Below are 21555 nucleotides of genomic sequence, written 5' to 3' on the forward strand. Positions count from 1 at the left end.
CTCCACCCTGGCACAAGCCTCAGATCCCAATACAGAGATTCCTTCTTCTGAACCCAACTGTCTATTAAAGGCAGCTAAGTGTTAACAAAAACCCGGACCGACACATGAGTCCAGTCCGGTGTTTCACTGGGGGGAAATACCTGTTTTTCCCAGACAACTCCTTTACTGTGTCACAATATATATATATATATGATGTGTATACATGTGTAATGTGTTCATATGTGTGTAATGTGTATGTATATTTGTAGTGTATACATGTGTTTAATGAGCATACATGTGTAATGTGTATATACAGTATGTTTGAAGTGTGTATATATATATATATATATATATATGTGTGTGATATGGATATGTGTGTAATGTGTATAATATGTAGTGTATATATGTGTGTGATATGTATACATTTATAAGGTGTACTTTGCCAACCACAGCAGAGACCAGCATGACACTGTTTTGGCGTCCACTGTGTGAATGGATCCCTATTGCTTCTCCCCAGTGTGGTTACTAAATGTAGGTCTCTGACACAAAGTTGTTTGATTCTGTCAAGAGTACATAGATGTCGTTCCTTGCACTGAACTCTAGATTGCCTTTTGGCAATGTCAAACTTGCCTTATATTACCCAGAACAGAGATGACAACTGCTAAAGCCAAACCATGAGTGAGCGCTGGAAGCAGAGGTCCAGCGCCAACGGGATTGACCAGCACTGAGAGACATCCGATGGAGATGAAGAGAACACATCCTACAAGCTCCGCTAGACATGGTTGGACAAACATTTCGAAGATGTTGAATTCAGAATTATCTTCATCCTTGGCTGCCAGAGCCTCTCTGGATGTTGAGCCCATGATCTCAAGTTCTGTCTCAAGCGATTTGGCCATACAAGTACTTGGATCAACTGCTAAGAAAACAGACAAACGTGAAGAACCACAATCAAATTTAAACTTGACCACAAAGGTTAAATTTCCTTTTGCAGCCCAACTTTTTAAGTAGTCTAGGACCTTCTTGCAAATTTCTTCTCATTAGATATATAGAGATCGAAACAGATCATTCCAACTCGAGACAAGTCTCATAGACTTTGGTGGAACGTAAGTCAAGAGCAATGACCTTTCAAGGTCTAAATATAAAGTGCCCAGGTATAGCTGTCTCTTATTTGTAAAAGAAAGAGAGTCCTAACCAGTAGCCATGGCATTCCGACGTATGTCTCATATTTCAGGCCAAGAAAGGCCATACCCTCCAAGCTTTCCTAAAGTCCCAGCAAAATTAGGAAGAACATGACTTGCCAACATGTCCTGCAGATAACTCTATTGATACAAAGGCACTATGTGAATTGTGGGCTATTCCAAAACATGCCTGGGAAAACTAAATTTCCTGGGCCTTAAGTTAATGTTAAGGTCCACCTTTTCATCTCAGTATTCATTGTGCAGATGGCAAGAGAAAATACAAGTCACCTGTGCATATTCCGGGTGAAAACACTGGGTAAAACAGCCATGAAAAAGGACCTGACTTTTACTTGACAGTAAACTCAGCCCGTAACAGCCAATGTCAGGCAGCTGCTGCCAAGGCTTAACTCCTGCAATTTTTTGCAAATCTGACCAGTGTCACTTTATGTGGTGATAACTTTAAAACGCTTTGACTTATCCAAGCCATTCTGGCTTAGAAGTTTAGAAGCAAATCTTGAAATGTTTTAGAAATTTTCAAAAACCCACTTTTTAAGGACCAGTTCAGGTCTGAAGTCACTTTGCGAGGCTTACATAATAGAAACCACCCAATTATAGAAACTACACCCCTCAAGGTATTCAAAACTGATTTTACAAACGTCATTAACCCTTTAGGTGTTCCACAAGAGTTAATGGCAAATGGAGATAAAATTTCAGAATGCAAATTTTCCATTTTAATCAATTTTTTCAAGTAACAAAGCAAGGGTTAACAGCCAAACAAAACTCAATATTTATTTCGCTGATTCTGTAGTTTGCAGAAATACCCCATATGTGGCCGTAAACTACTGTACAGGCACATGGTAGGGCGTAGAGGGAAAGGTGCGCTGTGTGGTTATTGGAAAGCAGATTTTGCTGGACTGGTTTATTTACACCATGTCCCATTTGAAGCCCCCTGATGCACCCCTAGAGTAGAAACTCCATAAAAGTGACCCCATCTAAGAAACTACACCCCTCAAGGTATTCAAAACTGGTTTTACAAACTTTGTTAACCCTTTAGGTGTTCCACAGGAGATATTGGCAAATGGAGAGGAAATTTCTGAATTTAAATTTTTGGGCAAATTTTCAATTTGAATCCTTTTTTTCTAGTAACAAAGCAAGGGTTAACAGCCAAACAAAACTCAATATTTATTGCCCTGATTCTGTAGTTTGCAGAAACACCCCATATGTGGCCGTAAACTACTTTTTGGAAGGCAGATTTTGCTGGACTGGTTTATTTACACCATGTCCCATTTGAAGCCCCCCTGATGCACCCCTAGAGTAAAAACTCCATAAAAGTGAGCCCATTTTGGAAACTACGGGATAGGCTCGCAGTTTTGTTGGGACTATTTTTAGGGTACATATGATTTTTGGTTGCTTTATATTACGTTTTTGCGAGGCAAAGTTACCAAGAATAGAAATTCTGAAATTTCATCTCCATTTGCCATAAACTGTTGAGGAACACCTAAAGGATTAATACAGTTTGTAAAATCAGCTTTGAATACCTTGAGGGGTGTAGTTTCTTAGATTGGGTCACTTTTATAGAGTTTCTACTCTAGGGGTGCATCAGGGGTTCTTCAAATGGGACATGGTGCAAAAAAAAAAAAAAAGGCCATCAAAATCTGCCTTCCAGAAACCATACGGTTCCTTTCGTTCTGCGCCCTGCCGTTTGGTCATACAGCAGTTTACAACCACAAATGGGGTGTTTCTGAAAACTGCAGAATCAGGGTAATAAAATTAAGTTTTGTTTCGCTGTTAACCCTTGCTTTGTTACTGGAAAAAAACTGATTATAATGGAAAATTTGCCAAAAAATAGCTATTTTGGCACCGTTTTTATTTTTTGGACTGTGTTCATCTGAGGGGTTAGGTCATAGGGTATTTTTATAGAGCAGATTCTTATGGACGCGGCGATACCTAATATTCAATACCTAATATTTTTTCTTAATTTTGGTTTTACACTATATTATTCTTTAATAAACAAAAAGAAAAACATTTTAGTATCTATAGTCTAAGAGTCAATTTTTTATTTTTTTTTAGCCAATTATCTTAGGTAGGGGCAAATTTTTTGAAGGATAAGAGGAAGGTTCTATTGGCAGTATTTTTGTGGGCATATGACTTTTTGATCGCTTGCTATTACACTTTTTGTGATGTAAGGTGACAAAAAAAAACCTTTTTTTGCACCGTTTCTATTTTATTTTTTTGACCATGTTCAACCAAGGGGTTAGGTCATGGGGTATTTTTTAGAGCAGAATCTTACGGACGCGGCGATACCTAATATGTCTACTTTAAAAAATATATATATTTTTACAAAATAATATTTTTAAAACAAAATTTGTTTGTTTTAGTGTCTCAACTCTGAGCACCAGAGTTTTATTTTATTTTATTGTCAGTGGCTAAATGGAATTAAAATTGGGGAAGGGGATTATAAATTTAGTACTCCATGGAAGTGTGGTACTCCCTGAAGCAACCAATAATGCAGAAGCCCGGATCATCGGGGCACGTGTCACACTGAGTGGTGGTGTTTATTCGTATCCCCTCCTGTGAGACACTCTGCACCTTTTTTGGGTCCATCCCTTTTTTCCAGTATGGGGGACCACACCTGGAAAGTGTTGGCCAGGAACGATCCGGGCACCTCCAGTTCCCGAGGTACTCCGGGCCTGCTCTTTCCAGGTCAGAAAAGATCAGGGCCTTGAGGACTGCCTCATAGAATTGTTGCCGGCGCTCCGGGACAGCACAAAAGAGTTGTACATGGCAACCTGTACCAAGTAGACCGCAAGTTTTTTGTACCATGCCCGGGTTTTGCGCATGGTGTTATATGGATTGAGCACTTGATCAGAGAGATCAACTCCTCCCATATACCGATTGTAGTCAACGATACAATCGGGCTTGAGGACCGTTGCCGCGATACCTCGCACAGGGACAGGGGTGATGCCGTTACCATGAATTGTGGACAGTACAAGGACATCCCTCTTGTCCTTATATCTGACCAGCAACAGGTTTCCACTGGTAAGGGCACAGGTCTCACCCCTGGGGATAGGTACCTGGAGGGGGTGGGTAGGGAGGCCGCATTGAATTTTCTGCACGGTCCCACAAGCGGACGTGGATCTGGCGGCGAGGGACTGGAACAAGGGGATACTAGTATAAAAGTTATCCACGTACAGGTGGTAACCCTTATCTAGCAGTGGGTGCATAAGGTCCCACACAATTTTCCCGCTAACACCCAGAGTGGGGGACATTCTGGGGGTTGAAAACGGGAATTTCGCCCCTCGTACACACAACTTGTAAGCGTACCCTGGGGTACTCTCACAAAGTTTGTACAGCTTTACGCCACACCTCGCCCTCTTAGAGGGAACATACTGGCGGAAAATGAGTCTCCCCTTGAAAGCAATGAGAGACTCATCAACCGCGACCTCCCTTCCAGGTACATAGGCCTTCAAACATTTGGCCCCAAAGTGATCGATGACCGGCCTGATTTTGTACAGGCGGTCATAGGCGGGATCACCTTGGGGGGGACATGCTGCATTATCTGCATGGCCTCAAACCGGGTACGTGTCATGGCCGTACTGTAAATTGGGGTCTGGTAGAGGACGTCCCCACTCCAGTAATGCCTGACACTGTTTTTTTTTACTAGGCCCATGTGCAGCACGAGGCCTCAAAACGTCCTCATCCTCATATGGTGGGCCATAGGGGAGTGTGTGTGTGTGCGTGTGTGTGTGCGTGCGTGTTAAACTTGTATTTAGTGTGCGTGTTTGTGGGGGCACGGGTGTTTGCAGACTTTGCCCTAAAACTAACAGGTAAAAAATAAAAATTAAATAAAAAAAAAGCCCCAAAAATGCTTTTTTTTTCTTTCTTTTTTTAAAGATTCAAACTCGCTGATCAGTCGTCCAAAGCTGAATTGACCTGCGGTTTGCCGCAATCGCCGATACGGGGGGGTCACAGAACGCCCCCGCGCATTGTCCCAGGGTGCCTGCTGATTGATTTCAGCAGGCACCCAGTTCCGATCACCGCCCGCCACGCAGCGGTGATCGGAAATACACATGACGTACCGGTACGTCATGTGTCCTTAAGTAACAGGACATCATGACGTACCGGTACGTCATATGGACCGCGCTGCTCCAGAGTAAACAGAAAGATCCTCCTTTCCAAATCACACAGACTTCCTTTGATATAGGAAAGCATTTTTGCGAACCTCTGTGAAAGATCAAGGTTGCCACAAATAGTGAAGCACAGTCACATGGGTTGAACTGCGAAGGTTTTATTGTACTTACAGGATAAAAGAAGGTAACAAGCAGAGTATAAAAATCAATCACCTGACCCGGGTTTCGCTTTAGAAAGCTTTGTCAGGGGTATCTCCTCCGTCCACTTTAGGGCGGTCTTTATAAACCCACAGGTGGGGATCCACCACACCTCCATAAAATCATCATAGTCAATACGGCTTATTACAAAATTTAAAACCCTTTTAAGGTACATAAAATACTAACTCATAGAATTTACATCACATAAAAACCTCCTTTAAATCGCCTAATTCCATAACTCACAGGGAATCTACCTCTAAAACAATTACATAGTATTCTCCCATTCAGAGGTATCCACCCTCCCCACGTGACCCATACTCCAACCAATATTTCATTCATGGATTGCAGAACACGTCATACCCCACATTATCCACTCCGGCCAATCACAGTTCTCTAGCAGTACTGCCAAAGGTCCTTGAATAGCTCCAGTGGATATTGCGGTACGGGATGTTCTCTCAAGTAAGGCAAGGTTTCAGATCAAACTCCACTTTCATCCCTTTAGGTTGTAGATTATCCATCCTATAGATCCATTCAACCTCCCTCCTATTAATCTGCTCAATGGAATTCCCTCCACGCCAATGTGGTTTAACCAGCTCGACTCCAACAAATGACAGGCCACTGGGATCTTTCTGATGTTTAGTTTTAAAGTGCATAGAGACACTATGCGTCTCAAGTCCCTTTCTAATGTTGCGGACATGCTCTTGAATCCTTACCTTCAATTTCCTCATAGTTCGGCCCACATAGTGGAGGCCACAAGGGCACTCCAGCATGTAGACCACCCCTACACTCTCACAGGTAATAAGCCCTTTTAGTTTATAATCCTGATCTTTCTGGTTGGAATGCACAATCTGTGTATCCCTCTTTCCCTTTTCTTTCTTCCTATTACGGCACGGCAGACAGAACCCACACCAGGTGAATTTATCCCCTTTTCTTACACCCTCAGAACGTATTGAGTTATGCACCAATTTGGTCCGTAGACTCGGTGCCTTTCAAAAGATCACCCTTGGTTGATCCGGAATATCTTTCCCTAATACTGGATCGTTCTTTAGGGTTGACCAATTCTTTTTTATCACATTTTTAATAATCCCGGCATGCACATTAAATTGTGTAAGGAAGGAAAAGCGGAAATCTTTTTTATTTTTTGTGAATCTCCCTCTCTTTCTCTTTCTATTTCCTTCCTACATTTCACTAGGTCCTCTCTACAATATCCCTTTTCCACAAACCATTCACTGATAGCCTCACTCTGCGTCTTAAAATCTTCTTCCTTTGAACAATTACGGTGAACCTTTTTTAGTTGCCCCTTTGGTATATTTTTAAGCCAGGGAGTGTAATGACAGCTAGAGCTACGTTCTGAGGGTGTAAGAAAAGGGGATACGCTCACCTGGTGTGGGTTCTGTCTGCCGTGCCGTAATAGGAAGAAAGAAAAAAGAAAGAGGGATACACAGATTGTACATTCCAACCAGAAAGATCAGGACTATAAACTAAAAGGGCTTATTACCTGTGAGAGTGTAGGGGTGGTCTACATGCTGGAGTGCCCTTGTGGCCTCCACTATGTGGGCCGAACTATGAGAAAATTGAAGGTAAGGATTCAAGAGCATGTCCGCAACATTAGAAAGGGACTTGAGACGCATAGTGTCTCTATGCACTTTAAAACTAAACATCAGAAAGATCCCAGTGGCCTGTCATTTGTTGGAGTCGAGCTGGTTAAACCACATTGGCGTGGAGGGAATTCCATTGAGCAGATTAATAGGAGGGAGGTTGAATGGATCTATAGGATGGATACGCTACAACCTAAAGGGATGAATGTGGAGTTTGATCTGAAACCTTGCCTTACTTGAGAGAACATCCCGTACCGCAATATCCACTGGAGCCATTCATGGACCTTTGGCAGTACTGCTAGAGGGCTGTGATTGGCCGGAGTGGATCATGTGGGGTATGACGTGTTCTGCAATCCCTGAATGAAAGTAGGCGGTCCTAGGGTGTGTATTTTACTATTGGATGGAGTATGGGTCACGTGGGGAGGGTCGATACTTCTGAATGGGAGAACACAATGTAACTGTTTTAGAGGTAGATTCCCTGTAATTTATGGAATTAGGCGATTTAAAGGAGGTTTTTATGTGATGTAAATTCTATGAGTTTGTATTTTATGTACCTTATAAGGGTTTTAACTTTTGTAATAAGCCGTATTGACTATGACGATTTTATGGAGGTGGGGTGGATCCCCACCTGTGGGTTTATATAGACCGCCCTAAAGTGGGCGGAGGAGATACCCCTGACGAAGCTTTCTGAAGCGAAACCCGGGTAGGGTGATTGATTTTTATACTCCGCTTGTTACCTTCTTTTATCCCGTAAGTACAATAACACCTTCGTAGTTCAACCCATGTGACTGTGCTTCACTATTTGAGGCAACCTTGATCTTTCACAGAGGTTCACAAAGGAGAGGGGAAAGTGAACCCAGGTGACCTGAATGCTTTCCCATATCCAAGGAAGTCTGTGTGATTTGGAAAGGAGGATCTTTCTGTTTACTCTGGAGCAGCGCAGTCCATTTGAACAAACGCACCTGTATATGTGAAAAGTACCCACTTCACAATTAATACTCGTGACACACCATAAAAAGGCAACGTACTATACGTCATATGTTCCTAAGAGGTTAATGAGATCATGGGGTGCTTCAAAAGGGGCATAGATGATGAGATCATAGTTCTACCATTTACCCATGTTGTGTAAATTTTATTATGCAGACATTTTATCTTAGGATGTGTGTGTGTTTTATAGATTGTCATCTGTCTCCCTGTGTCGGATTTAACCGAAGAGCGCTCTAGCAGAGGGTACTTGGGTTGAATCGGGACCAGTGGTAAAACCGTCAGTATGAAAACCTTCTCATGGGCTCGGAGACGTGTTCTCAGTGTGTAGCGGGCGTTTGCCGATTTGTGAGCACTAAGTGCAATGCACTGGGCTTCTTCCCTTCAAATGTCTATACACATTAGAGAAGTGAAGTCTGCATAACGAGAGATACATATTATACCTCTGCTGCGGCTTCGCTATCCCTTTCTGGATACATATCTGCTTTTAAGACATGCATTTCTGCCTTGTCGGTATACTCGTACCGTATACTGACAATAGCCGTAGCAATGTCTCGCAGATATTCTCAAACCTATAAGAACCAGTAGAATAATCTTCACTAGATACTGGTCACTTTGAGCAGTATTGAATGGGATCCATGCTGACAGTGGTGGGGGATAGGCGGCCACCTGGCTGATCAGACAATGGACATGACTCATCCTTCCTTATACGGGGATGGGGTGTGTGCATTGCACTGTTCAGCCATGTTGATGCCCTCCCCTGTCCTTTGACAAGTACCTGAACTAGCTCATCTTCCTGTGTCATCACTTCCTGTATCCTTGTTACATGAAGTAAGTGGTCGGGTGAGTGGCCAGCCCCTTTCTATTGTTACTGTGACTAAATAAAAGGTGAGCAGACTGTGGAGGAGGGGCAGTTGCTCAGACGAACTCAAGATGGTAACTGCGGTTGAGGGATTTGCCTTTCCTTATTCAAAGCCTGATGAGAGCGGATTTCTAATATTAATATTTCTACAACACCCACCATTAGTCAGACCACAAATGGAGTATTGTGTACAGTAATGGGCACCTCTTCAAAGGCAGGCAACTTCAGTACAGTAGTTTTCGCCCTATAAGACGCACTTTTTTTCACCCAAAGTAGGGGGAAAATGTCAGTGCGTCTTATGGGGAGAATACTAATGAGTGCTTTAATTATGGAAGTGCTCATTCATACAGGAGGGCCGAGACTGAGAAGCAGTGAATGCAGCACTTCCTGGGCTCTGTACTCACCGCTTCCTGGTTCTCGGCCACTCGCTGTGCTGCGACTGCGCACAGCGTGAGGTTGTCGGTGCTCTGTGACCTGGGTAACAGCACGGCGTGCAGCAGAAAGAATAAGAGAGCAGTATTTTAGGAGCGGCGAGAGGTAAGTTGATCTTTTTACATTTTATTTGCTCTGAGCATGGGGTTCTGATCTGAGGTTATTCATATTGGGGGTCTGAATAGGAGGGGGTTTACTCATATTGGAGCTCTTATCTGAGGTCTAGGAGTCATTTAAATTGGGAGTCTAATCTGAGGTTTGAATAAGGGGGGGGATTATTCATATTGGGGATCTGATCTGAGGTCTGATTGGAGGTCATTAATATTGGAGTCTGATTGGGGATCTAATCTGAGGTCTTATTGGGGTCTCATTAACATTGGGGTCTGAGCTGAGGTGTGATTAACATTGGGTGTCAGATTGGTGGTCTGATCTGAATTCTAAAGAAAAATATTTTATTTTCTTATTCTCCTCCTCTAGGTGTATCTTACAGGGCGAAAAATGCTGTAAAAACTGGAATAGGTGGACAGCAGGACCTAGAAAAAACTTGAAAACTAGGGCTATTTAGTTTAGAAAAAAGACGACTAAGGGGAGATAACCATAAATATATCAGGGGTCATTACAGAGATCACTGCCATCATCTACTTATACCCAGGACTGTGACTAGGGGACATCCTCTGTGTCTAGCGGTAAGAAGGTTTATACACAAACATAGAAGAGGATTCTTTACGGTAAGAGCAGTGAGACTATGGAACTCTCTGCCTGAGGAGGTGGTGATGGTGAGTACAATAAAGGAATTCAAGAGGGGCCTGGTGTATTTCTGGAGCGTAATAATATTACAAGTTAGGCTGCACTCACATAACCATAGTACCACTGTATAACAGTAGTTATATTCTTGTACATAGGAGGCAGTATTATAGTTGTTATATACTTGCACAAAGGAGGCAGTATTATAGTAGTTATATTCTTGTACATAGGGGCAGTATTATAGTAGTTATATACTTGCACAAAGGAGGCAGTATTATAGTAGTTATATTCTTGTACATAGGAGGCAGTATTATAGTAGTTATATTCTTGTACATATGGACAGTATTATAGTAGTTATATTCTTGTACCTAGGAGGCAGTATTATAGTAGTTATATTCTTGTACATAGGGGCAGTATTATAGTAGTTATATTCTTGTACATAGGAGGCAGTATTATAGTAGCTATATTCTTGTACATAGGAGCAGTATTATAGTAGTAATATTCTTGTACATAGGAGGCAGTATTATAGTAGTTATATTCTTGTACATAGGAGGCAGTATTATAGTAGTTATATTCTTGTACATAGGAGCAGTATTATAGTAGTTATATTCTTGTACATAGGAGCAGTATTATAGTAGTTATATTCTTGTACATAGGAGGCAGTATTATAGTAGTTCTATTCTTGTACATAGGAGAGGATAGACGTGTGGTGCTGAGCTCCCTGCAGGGAGGGGTCATGGCTTCTGACCCAGGTGGAGGAGAGGGGAGCTGGGCTGATGATCCTGGGAAAGCCCAGAGCCTGGAGTGTGGCCTGCAGCATGGAGAGGAGAGTTTGGAAATGGTGGCTGGTGAGTCTTCTGAATGCAGCATTGTTTCTGACTTGAAAATAAATGTGACCAGAAAAAATGTATTTAATCTTGAAATGAAGATCCACAGATTAAGAGATGAAATTAGCAAAGAGTCTGATCCTAAAACAAAGCTGATGAAGTGTGAGTGTCTGGATGATTGCACACGTGAGCTGGCTGTACTGAAGGGGAGTCTGGAGGAGGATACAAGTATAATATCTAAAATACAAAACTGGCCAAGTGACAAAAAGAAAGAATCTAGAGCCCAAGTTGTGAAAAGGAGAGAATTTTATGGAAAAACAGAAACTGAATATGAGACTGGTTGTAATGTTGTGAAGCAGAGGAACCCTATAATATATGGGGGTGCAGAGACTGGAGGATCACTGCTCTTGTGTGAACCATGTTTGGGGTCTGAGCCATCAACCTGTCACGGAAGGTGTACAGAAAACTAGAAGACACAAAATGAAGATCCGACTGACTGGATCCAAAACTAAGGAACCAAAGGGAGAGCCCTGCAACAGACCTGGCTCTCTCCCTAACTGCTCAGCCTATGCAAAAATCTCAATGGTAGATGATCACATATCCTCGTTCCTCGACTGTATAACACCTGAACACCCTATAATAGTGAGGGGACACGACCACCAGCTCCCTACACTTGATACGGAGGGAGTCAGGGTCACAAACAGGAAAACACAAATGAATGAACAAAACTTATCTGTAGAAGACTCAGTAGTAGCATCCAGCATGCACACACTCCAGGAAGTTGTATAAACCGCAAAGTGATGCAGTATGGGAAGGGATTTAAAGGGATGCAATCAGTGCAACTACATGACAGCTGAGAGAGGCTAACGAGATGAGAAAACGAAAGCAAAACAAAAGGAACCTCAAGCAGGAGGTTCTGAAGAACATCTGACAGAGCTTCTCAGATGTCTGGTGGTGACACAACCTCTGCAAATGCTGCAGAACAAAGTGTGTCAGACAGCAAGGGGTTAAGCACAGTGGACTTTGTTTGTAGCACTGATGAATTAAATTTGAGTGTCAGTCCTGTGCTTCAGCAACAAAACTGTGTATGCGCTGATATGGTCAGTGAGACCCCGCTCAGTGCTGCGAGTGACAATTTACCCCTAATTGAACCCACTGCACAGCGTGCAGCAGAGGTTACAGACATTGTACAGGACCCTCATCTCTCCACAGTGCAGGCAGCAACATCAGATGACCATAAGACTGCAGCTGAGGAGAGGCCGAGTACTGATCCATCTGCTGAAGAACCTCAGTACAGGAGACTGTTCTCTAATGTCACCAGGCCGGCGAACCCCCCACCTCAGAGGAGGAACGCAGTCAGAATCAGGTTCACAGGACCAGAGGAGAACACCCCCTCCAGACTGTACATTGGGAAAGTTCTTCTGAAAGAGTTCATGAAGTTTAAGGCTTCTGGGGTGTATGCTCTGATCCATATTCCTTCCACCAGGAATTATGATGTCAGCTTTAAGCTTCAGTACAGTCTGGATTTATTCTGGAGCATTTATAATGATACAAAAGAGAACAAGATTTGGGAGCACCTCAGAGTAATCTAGCTGTCTAGGCCCCAGGTGGTCACGGCCACTGTCCTCTTCCAGTCAGAGGTGGTCGCGCTGGCCGATCTGGAGCTCTGGCTGAACAGACAGTGTATAGTAGCAAGCCGAACAACAAAAATCTATAATGAGGAGGGTATATGGAATGGGGGCTACACTGTCATCGTCCAACACAACGGGGTGACCAGCCATCTGCCGCACTCCTTCTACCTGGGCTCTGAGAGAGGGATATGTTGTTACCCTGGGCAGCCGCGCCTGTGCCATAGATGTGGGGGCAGACACTTCGCCCACAGCTGCTCTCACACCAAGTGCTCATTATGTGGACAGTTGGGGCATGTAAAGGACGAGTGCACAGGCCCGGTCATCTGTAACCTTAGGACAGGGCCACACGTTCCGGGACTGTCCGCACGCAGAACACAACAAGATCACTGAGGAGATGTTCACAGAAAACATGGAGGAAGACCAAGAGGATGTCCCTACAACTACAGATGTAGTCCCAGAAACTGTCAATCCCAATGCTGTTAGAAGGCAAGGTACCAGTGACCCTGCTGTAGAGACTGATGTGCCACCCATGGGTGCTGCTTCACAAATATCACCAGCCACTGAAAAAAATAAAATACAAAAAATATATATTTTCTTTTCATGAAATCAATGAAACAGCTCAGCAAGTCTACCGAGCCAGCCTCCACCTGAGCAGCAGCACTGTGTGTTTACGGAACCGGCTAACCCAGCTGCTGGGGCCACACTTACAGAATCAACTGGTTCATTGGCTCAGACTATGTCCACCGAGCCATCTGGTCCAGCCACAGGAACCAGTGTGGATAATGAAGGGTTCCAGACAGTAAAGAGAAAAAACATCACAGCAGATTTTCCTGGAAGAACCATCACAGCAGAGAGAACACCTGAGCTATCGGTACTGGAAGTAGCTTCTGGACGTTACAGTGCACTGGGAGAAGAAGATCTGGAGAAAGAAGCTGAAATGGAGCAAGTTCATTCATCGACCCTCAGAAAGAGGAACCTATCCCCTCAGTGTCCACCAAAAGATGGGGCACTACAGGTCACAGCAGTGGGAGGAGGAGAAAAAATGCCAAGAAGTTTAAGTGACCTGAATAAGACTATAAGAAATCTCTGTTAATGTGAACAGTGTAAAGACTAAGAACAGGCGGCAGGAGATGTATCCTTCTCCCTACAGGAGACTTATCTGAAGAGCAATGCTCATGAGTTTGCAGACAAGAGACACTGGAGACATGGAGCGTCATTCTGCTCCATTGTGCTGGAGAGAAATGATGGCGTAGTAAGATAGAAGATGAGGAAAAATAACTGCAATAATGTGTAGTGGAGGAACATCCATGTGTCAGTATGATTTAACTTTATTTTTTTTCTATGACTTTATTGTAAAGATATTGTAATATTTTGTTGCATTAATTTTACAACTTAACAACCCAGGACGAGAATGCTCGTCCTAAATCGTCGGCACTTAGCGCTAGAGGACGAGCATTCTCGTCCGGAGGGCCTTCCTCCCCCCCCCGCGCGTGCGGTGCATCGATCAGCGGCAGAGATCCGGCTGTTACTGACAGCCGGATCCCTGCTGCATCCACCAGCATCGGTGATGATGCCGATGTCGGTGGATTAACCCCTCATATGCCGCGGTCAGTGCTGATCGCTGCATATGGGAGGTTTGCGCTCCCTCACCTCATCCATCGGTCCCAGCGCTGCTGTGGCGGGGACTCAATGGTTGCCATAGCAGCCCCAAGCGATTCCAAGGCTTGGGGCCTGGCATGTACGGAGGCTTAAGAGGCCCAGCCCCCAGGCTGGGTCTCCTAGGGAACTGTTAGCGTCTTACAGTGTAGGACACTAACAGTTCAATGCAGCATATCGTGCTGCATTGAAACAGGGATCAGACCCTATAATGTTGAAGTCCCAGAGTGGGACAAATAATAAAGTGGGAAAAAAAAGTTAATAAAATTTTACAATTTTTTTTTTAAAGTTTCAAGTAAAAAGAAAAAAAAAGCATCCTTTTCAAAAAATAAAGTAAATTATAATTTTTTAAATAGGGAAAAGACATGGAGAATGCCGTCAAAAAAATAAAATTAAAACTGTGCTAAAAAAAGCAATTTTTTTGTCACCTTACATCACTAAAAGTGCAATACCAAGCGATCAAAAAGGCGTATGCCTGACAAAATAGTACCAATCTAACCGTCAACTCATCCCGCAAAAATGAGCCCCTACCTAAGACAATCGACCAAAAAATAAAAAAAACTATGGCTCAGAATATGGAGACACTAAAACATGATATTTTTTTGTTTCAAAAATGATATTATTGTGCAAAACTTACAAAAATAAAAAAATATACATATTAGGTATCGCCGCGTCCTTAATAACCTGCTCTGTAAAAATATCACATGACCTAACCCCTCAGGTGAATACCGTTAAAAAAAAAAAAAAAACAGTGTCAAAAAAGCCATTTTTTGTCAACTTACATCACAAAAAGTGTAATAGCAAGCGATCAAAAAGTCGTACGCACCCCAAAATAGTCATCTCATCCCGGGAAAATTCATACCTTACCCAAGATAAACGCCCAAAAACTGAAAAAACTATGGCTCTCAGACTATGGAGACACTAAAACATGATTTTTTGGTTTTAAAAATGAAATCATTGTGTAAAACTTACATAAATAAAAAAATATATACATATTAGGTATGGCTGTGTCCATAATAACCTGCTCTTTAAAAATATCACATGACCTAACCCCTTCAGGTGAACACCGTTAAAAAAGTAAATAAATAAAAATACGGTATAAAAAAAAAAAATTTTTTGTCATCTTACATCACAAAAAGTGTAATAGCAAGCGATCAAAAAGTCATATGCACCCCGAAATAGTGCCAATCAAATCGTCATCTCATCCTGCAAAAAATGAGACCCTACCTAAGATAATCGGCCAAAAACTGAAAAAACTATGGCTCTCACACTATGGAGACACTAAAACATGATTTTTTTTGTTTCAAAAATGAAATCATTGTGTAAAACTTACATAAATAAATAAAATTGTATACATATTAGGTATCGCCGCGTCCGTGACAACCTGCTCTATAAAAATACCACATGATCTAACCTGTCAGATGAATGTTGTAAATAACAAAAAAAAAACGGTGCCAAAACAGCTATTTCTTGTTACCTTGCCTCACAAAAAGTGTAATATAAAGCAACCAAAAATCACATGTACCCTAAACTAGTACCAACAAAACTTCCACCCTATCCCGTAGTATCTAAAATGGGGTCACTTTTTTGGAGTTTCTACTCTAGGGGTGCATCAGTGGGGCTTCAAATGGACATGGTGTCAAAAAAACAGTCCAGCAAAATCTGCCTTCCAAAAACCATATGGCATTCCTTTCCTTGTTCGCCCTGCCGTGTGCCCGTACAGCAGTTTACGACCACATATGGGGTGTTTCTGTAAACTACAGAATCAGGGCCATAAATATTGAGTTTTGTTTGGCTGTTAACCCTTGCTTTGTAACTGGAAAAAAAATATTAAAATGGAAAATCTGCCAAAAAAGTGAAATTTTGAAATTGTATCTCTATTTTCCATTCATTCTTGTGGAACACCTAAAGTGTTAACGACGTTTGTAAAATACGTTTTGAATACCTTGAGGGGTGTAGTTTCTTAAATGGGGTCACTTTTATGGAATTTCTACTCTAGGGGTGCATCAGGGGGCTTCAAATGGGACATGGTGTCAAAAAAAACAGTCCAGCAAAATCTGCCTTCCAAAAACCGTATGGCATTCCTTTCCTTCTGCGCCCTGCCGTGTGCCCGTACAGCAGTTTACGACCACATATGGGGTGTTTCTGTAAACTAGAGAATCAGGGCCAAAAATATTGAGTTTTGTTTGGCTGTTAACCCTTGCTTTGTAACTGGGAAAAAATATAAAAATGTAAAATCTGCTAAAAAAGTTAAATTTTAAAATTGTATCTCTATTTTCCATTCATTCTTGTGGAACACCTAAAGGGTTAACAACGTTTGTAAAATCAGTTTTGAATACCTTGAGGGGTGTAGTTTCTAGAATGGGGTCATTTTTGGGTGGTTTCTATTATGTAAGCCTCACAAAGTGACTTCAGACCTGAACTGGCCCTTAAAAAGTTGGTTTTGGAAAAAGTCTGAGAAATTTCTATATTTACTTCTAAACTTCTATGCCTTGTAATGTCCCCCAAAAATAAAATGTAATTCCCAAAATGATCCTATCATGAAGTAGACATATGAGGAATGTAAAGTAATAACTATTTTTGTAGGTATTACTATGTATTATAGAAGTAGAGAAATTTAAACTTGGAAATTTGCTAATTTTTTCACATTTTTGGCAAATTTTGTATTTTTTTTATAAATAAAAGTGAATTTTTTGGACTCCATTTTGCCAGTGTCATGAAGTACAATATGTGGCGGGGAAAAAATCTCAGAATGGCCTGGATAAGTAAAAGCGTTTTAAAGTTATCACCACTTAATGTGACACTGGTCAGATTTGCAAAAAATGGCCTAGTCCTTAAGGTTAATCATTCTAGTAGTCATACTCTTGTACATAGGGAGCAGTATTATAGTAGATATATTCTTGTATATAGGAGGCAGTATTATAGCAGTTGTATTCTTGTATATAGGAGCAGTATTATAGTAGATATATTCTTGTATATAGGAGGCAGTATTATAGTAGTTGTATTCTTGTATATAGGAGCAGTATTATAGTAGATATATTCTTGTATATAGGAGGCAGTATTATAGTAGTTATATTCTTGTACATAGGAGCAGTATTATAGTAGTTATATTCTTGTACATAGGAGCAGTATTATAGTAGTTATATTCTTGTACATAGGAGCAGTATTATAGTAGTTATATTCTTGTACATAGGAGCAGTATTATAGTAGTTATATTCTTGTACATAGGAGGCAGTATTATAGTATTTATATTCTTGTACATAGGAGCAGTATTATAGTAGTTATATTCCTGTACATAGGAGCAATATTATAGCAGTTATATTCTTGTACACGAGGCAGTATTATAGTAGTTATATTCCTGTACATAGGAGCAGTATTATAGTTGTTCTATTCTTGTACATAGGAGGCAGTATTATAGTAGTTATATTCTTGTACATAGGAGGCAGTATTATAGTAGTTATATTCTTGTACATAGGAGGCAGTATTATGGTAGTTATATTCTTGTACATAGGAGCAGTATTATAGTAGTTATATTCTTGTACATAGGAGGCAGTATTATAGTAGTTATATTCCTGTATATAGGAGCAGTATTATAGTAGTTATATTCTTGTACATAGGAGCAGTATTATAGTAGTTATATTCTTGTACAAAGGGGCAGTATTATAGTTGTTCTATTCTTGTACATAGGAGGCAGTATTATAGTAGTTATATTCTTGTACATAGGAGCAGTATTATAGTAGTTATATTCTTGTATATAGGAGCAGTATTATAGTAGATATATTCTTGTACATAGGAGGCAGTGTTATAGTAGTTATATTCTTGTACATAGAAGGCAGTATTATAGTAGTTATATTCTTGTACATAGGAGGCAGTATTATAGTAGTTATATTCCTGTACATAGGAGCAGTATTATAGTAGTTATATTCTTGTACATAGGAGGCAGTATTATAGTAGTTATATTCCTGTATATAGGAGCAGTATTATAGTAGTTATATTCTTGTACATAGGAGCAGTATTATAGTAGTTATATTCTTGTACAAAGGGGCAGTATTATAGTTGTTCTATTCTTGTACATAGGAGGCAGTATTATAGTAGTTATATTCTTGTACATAGGAGCAGTATTATAGTAGTTATATTCTTGTATATAGGAGCAGTATTATAGTAGATATATTCTTGTACATAGGAGCAGTATTATAGTAGTTATATTCTTGTACATAGGAGCAGTATTATAGTAGTTGTATTCTTGTATATAGGAGCAGTATTATAGTAGATATATTCTTGTACATAGGAGGCAGTGTTATAGTAGTTATATTCTTGTACATAGAAGGCAGTATTATAGTAGTTATATTCTTGTACATAGGAGGCAGTATTATAGTAGTTATATTCTTGTACATAGGAGCAGTATTATAGTAGTTATATTCTTGTGTATAGGAGCAGTATTATAGTAGTTATATTCTTATACATAGGAGCAGTATTAAAGTAGTTATGTGTAATGATCCAGAGTGCCATTACCACTCTTTGTCACCTTGCTATAGTCACCATTATTTTAACTTATGTCACTAGAATGTATTTTGTGTCACCCCTAAATAATGTGAATATTTATTCCTATGAAACTTATGTTAGCATGTAATGTGCCTGGTTCACCAGCAGATGGCAGCAAATCTGTGGCGAGATAGTTTCTCTGGAGCTGAACTTCTAGTTCCATTCCAGCCCTCTTTAGAGAGGGAGGAGTTTAGTTAGTAAGCAGTCTAGCCTACCCCCTCCTGGGAAAAGGTTGTGTGTTGGCTAGCAGAGCACTGCTTGCTCTGCTAGGCCAACAGGCTCTGCCTGTGAAGTGCTACACGGTTGCTTGTCTCCTCCTGGGCTTGCATTGCCTTCATCCAAGCTGATGCTAGAGCTTGAGGTACTTAAAGCCAGGACAAGAAGTTCATAGGATTAAAGTAAGACAGACTATAGCTAAACTAAGTTCCAGCAGAAGAGGAAAAGTTTCATATTTAACCCAGCTATCATAGCAGAGCTGAGATTGTTGCTGAAGTGTTTGCCTGCCAATGTTAAGCCAATACCTGCTGATGACCAAGATAAAGTTTGGTAACTGTTTGGATTACTGTTTTTGCCAAGTAAAGCTGTTTTCAACGTAAATACAAAGTCTGGACTCCATTTATTCTACCCATTCATCACCCAAGTTCAACAACCTCTTTTAGCACTTGCTTTGGACTACACCTCATCTGGGATCCAAGGATATCCAGGTAGGAGCACCGTGACACGTGCATGCAACACCTTCAGAGAGCGTAGGCCACTCAACACCACTCTAGCAATCCTACATCTAGATACCCATGCTACCATCTATAAAGGGGAGCAGTATTATAGTAGTTATATTATTGTACATAGGAGCAGTATTATAGTAGTTATATTGTTTTCCATAGGAGCAGTATTATAGTAGTTATATTCTTGTACATAGGAGCAGTATTATAGTAGTTATATTCCTGTACATAGGAGCGGTATTATAGTAGTTATATTCTTGTACATAGGAGCAGTATTATAGTAGTTATATTCTTGTACATAGGAGCAGTATTATAGTTTTTATATTCTTGTACATAGGAGCAGTATTATAGTAGTTATATTCTTGTACATAGGAGCAGTATTATAGTAGTTATATTCTTGTACATAGTATTATAGTAGTTATAATCTTGTACATAGGAGCAGTATTATAGTTTTTATATTCTTGTACATAGGAGGCAGTATTATAGTAGTTATATTCTTGTACATAGGAGCAGTATTATATCAGTTATATTATTGCACATAGTAGCAGTATTATAGTAGTTATATTCTTGTACATAGGAGCAGTATTATAGTAGTTATAGTCTTGTACATAGGAGCGGTATTATAGTAGTTATATTCTTGTACATAGGAGGCAGTATTATAGTAGTTATCTTTTTGTACATAGGAGGCAGTATTATAGCAGTTATATTATTGTACATAGGAGCAGTATTATAGTTTTTATATTCTTGTACATAGGAGCAGTATTATAGTAGTTATATTCTTGTACATAGGAGGCAGTATTAAAGTAGTTATATTCTTGTACATAGGATCAGTATTATAGTAGTTATAATCTTGTACATAGAAGCAGTATTATAGTTGTTATATTCTTGTACATAGGAGCAGTATTATAGTAGTTATATTCTTGTACATAGGAGCAGTATTATAGCAGTTATATTCTTGCACTTAGTAGCAGTATTATAGTAGTTATATTCTTGTACATAGGAGCAGTATTATAGTAGTTATATTCTTGTACATAGGAGCAGTATTATAGCAGTATTATTATTGTACATAGGAGCAGTATTATAGTTTTTATATTCTTGTACATAGGAGCAGTATTATAGTAGATATATTCTTGTACATAGGAGTAAGTATTATAGTAGTTATATTCTTGTACATAGTAAAAGTATTATTGTAGTAATATTTTAATATATAGGGGCAGTATTATAATGGTGTAATTCGTTTTCCAGAAACAGCTTAGTTGTTTCCTCTTGTCGCATTCAAATGTCTTGTTATGAGGTCGGACATCTGCTCGTATTAAGACATTTGCAGTATGTGGCTCTTTTGATCTGGAAGATATCGCTTTACATTTTACTAAAACTAGAAAATACACCAGGGAAGAAAGGTACAAAGTGTTAGCTTTCCCTTTTCTGATGGATTTAATGTTCCCTACACACAGTGTGACCACAGTCAGGTCACGACATTCTCAATACATTTCAAAGAATATAAAGTTTTAATATACTTACATATATTATCTGTGCCGGGTCCTCTGCTCCGCTTCAACTGTTACCGATTCTAAATTTCGAGTTTGGTCTTCCAAAGTTTATCATACTGTATATATGGCTGCAGTTAAAGAGCAATGACCTAGAAAGCACTTGGACTTCAAAATGCGACCTTTGAAATATCATTACTCATTTGATGATTTATTATTTGTTTTTTACTGTGGTACCTGCTAGAGAAAGTGAGATGGCAGTGACGGTACAATCTGTGCACTGCAGGTAATGCTGCTGTCAGCTGCAGAGATACCAAGTCTAGGTAGATATTAACATAATACCAGTCATTTAATCATCTTGTACATATACTGTCAGGCATAGTATTATAGTAGTTATATTCTTGTACATAGGAGCAGTATTATAGTAGTTATATTCTTGTACATAGGAGCAGTATTATAGTAGTTATATTCTTGTACATAGGAGCAGTATTATGGTAGTTATATTCTTGTACATAGGAGCAGTATTATAGTAGTTCTATTCTTGTACATAGGAGCAGTATTATAGTAGTTATGTTCTTGTACATAGGA

General features: G+C 40.2%; 1 protein-coding gene across 2 annotated transcripts in view; it reads right to left on the reverse strand.

Moving 5' to 3' along the window:
• The window catches only part of LOC122942273 (aquaporin-8-like), a 28465-nt gene extending 7329 nt beyond the window's left edge, over positions 1–21136 (reverse strand). Inside the window, exons 1-2 of one of the 2 annotated variants that reach the window (XM_044299780.1) lie at positions 21002–21136; positions 610–895 (exon numbers count right to left, since the gene is read on the reverse strand). In XM_044299780.1, the coding sequence (XP_044155715.1) occupies positions 610–875 (266 nt within the window). In that variant the 5' untranslated portion in view covers positions 876–895; positions 21002–21136. The remainder of the gene's footprint in view (positions 1–609; positions 896–21001) is intronic. The other variant, XM_044299781.1, reaches the window with a different exon arrangement.
• Positions 21137–21555: the final 419 nt, after the last annotated feature.

This window comes from Bufo gargarizans, chromosome 6 (assembly GCF_014858855.1).
Source record: "Bufo gargarizans isolate SCDJY-AF-19 chromosome 6, ASM1485885v1, whole genome shotgun sequence".
Taxonomy (NCBI): Eukaryota; Metazoa; Chordata; class Amphibia; order Anura; family Bufonidae; genus Bufo; species Bufo gargarizans.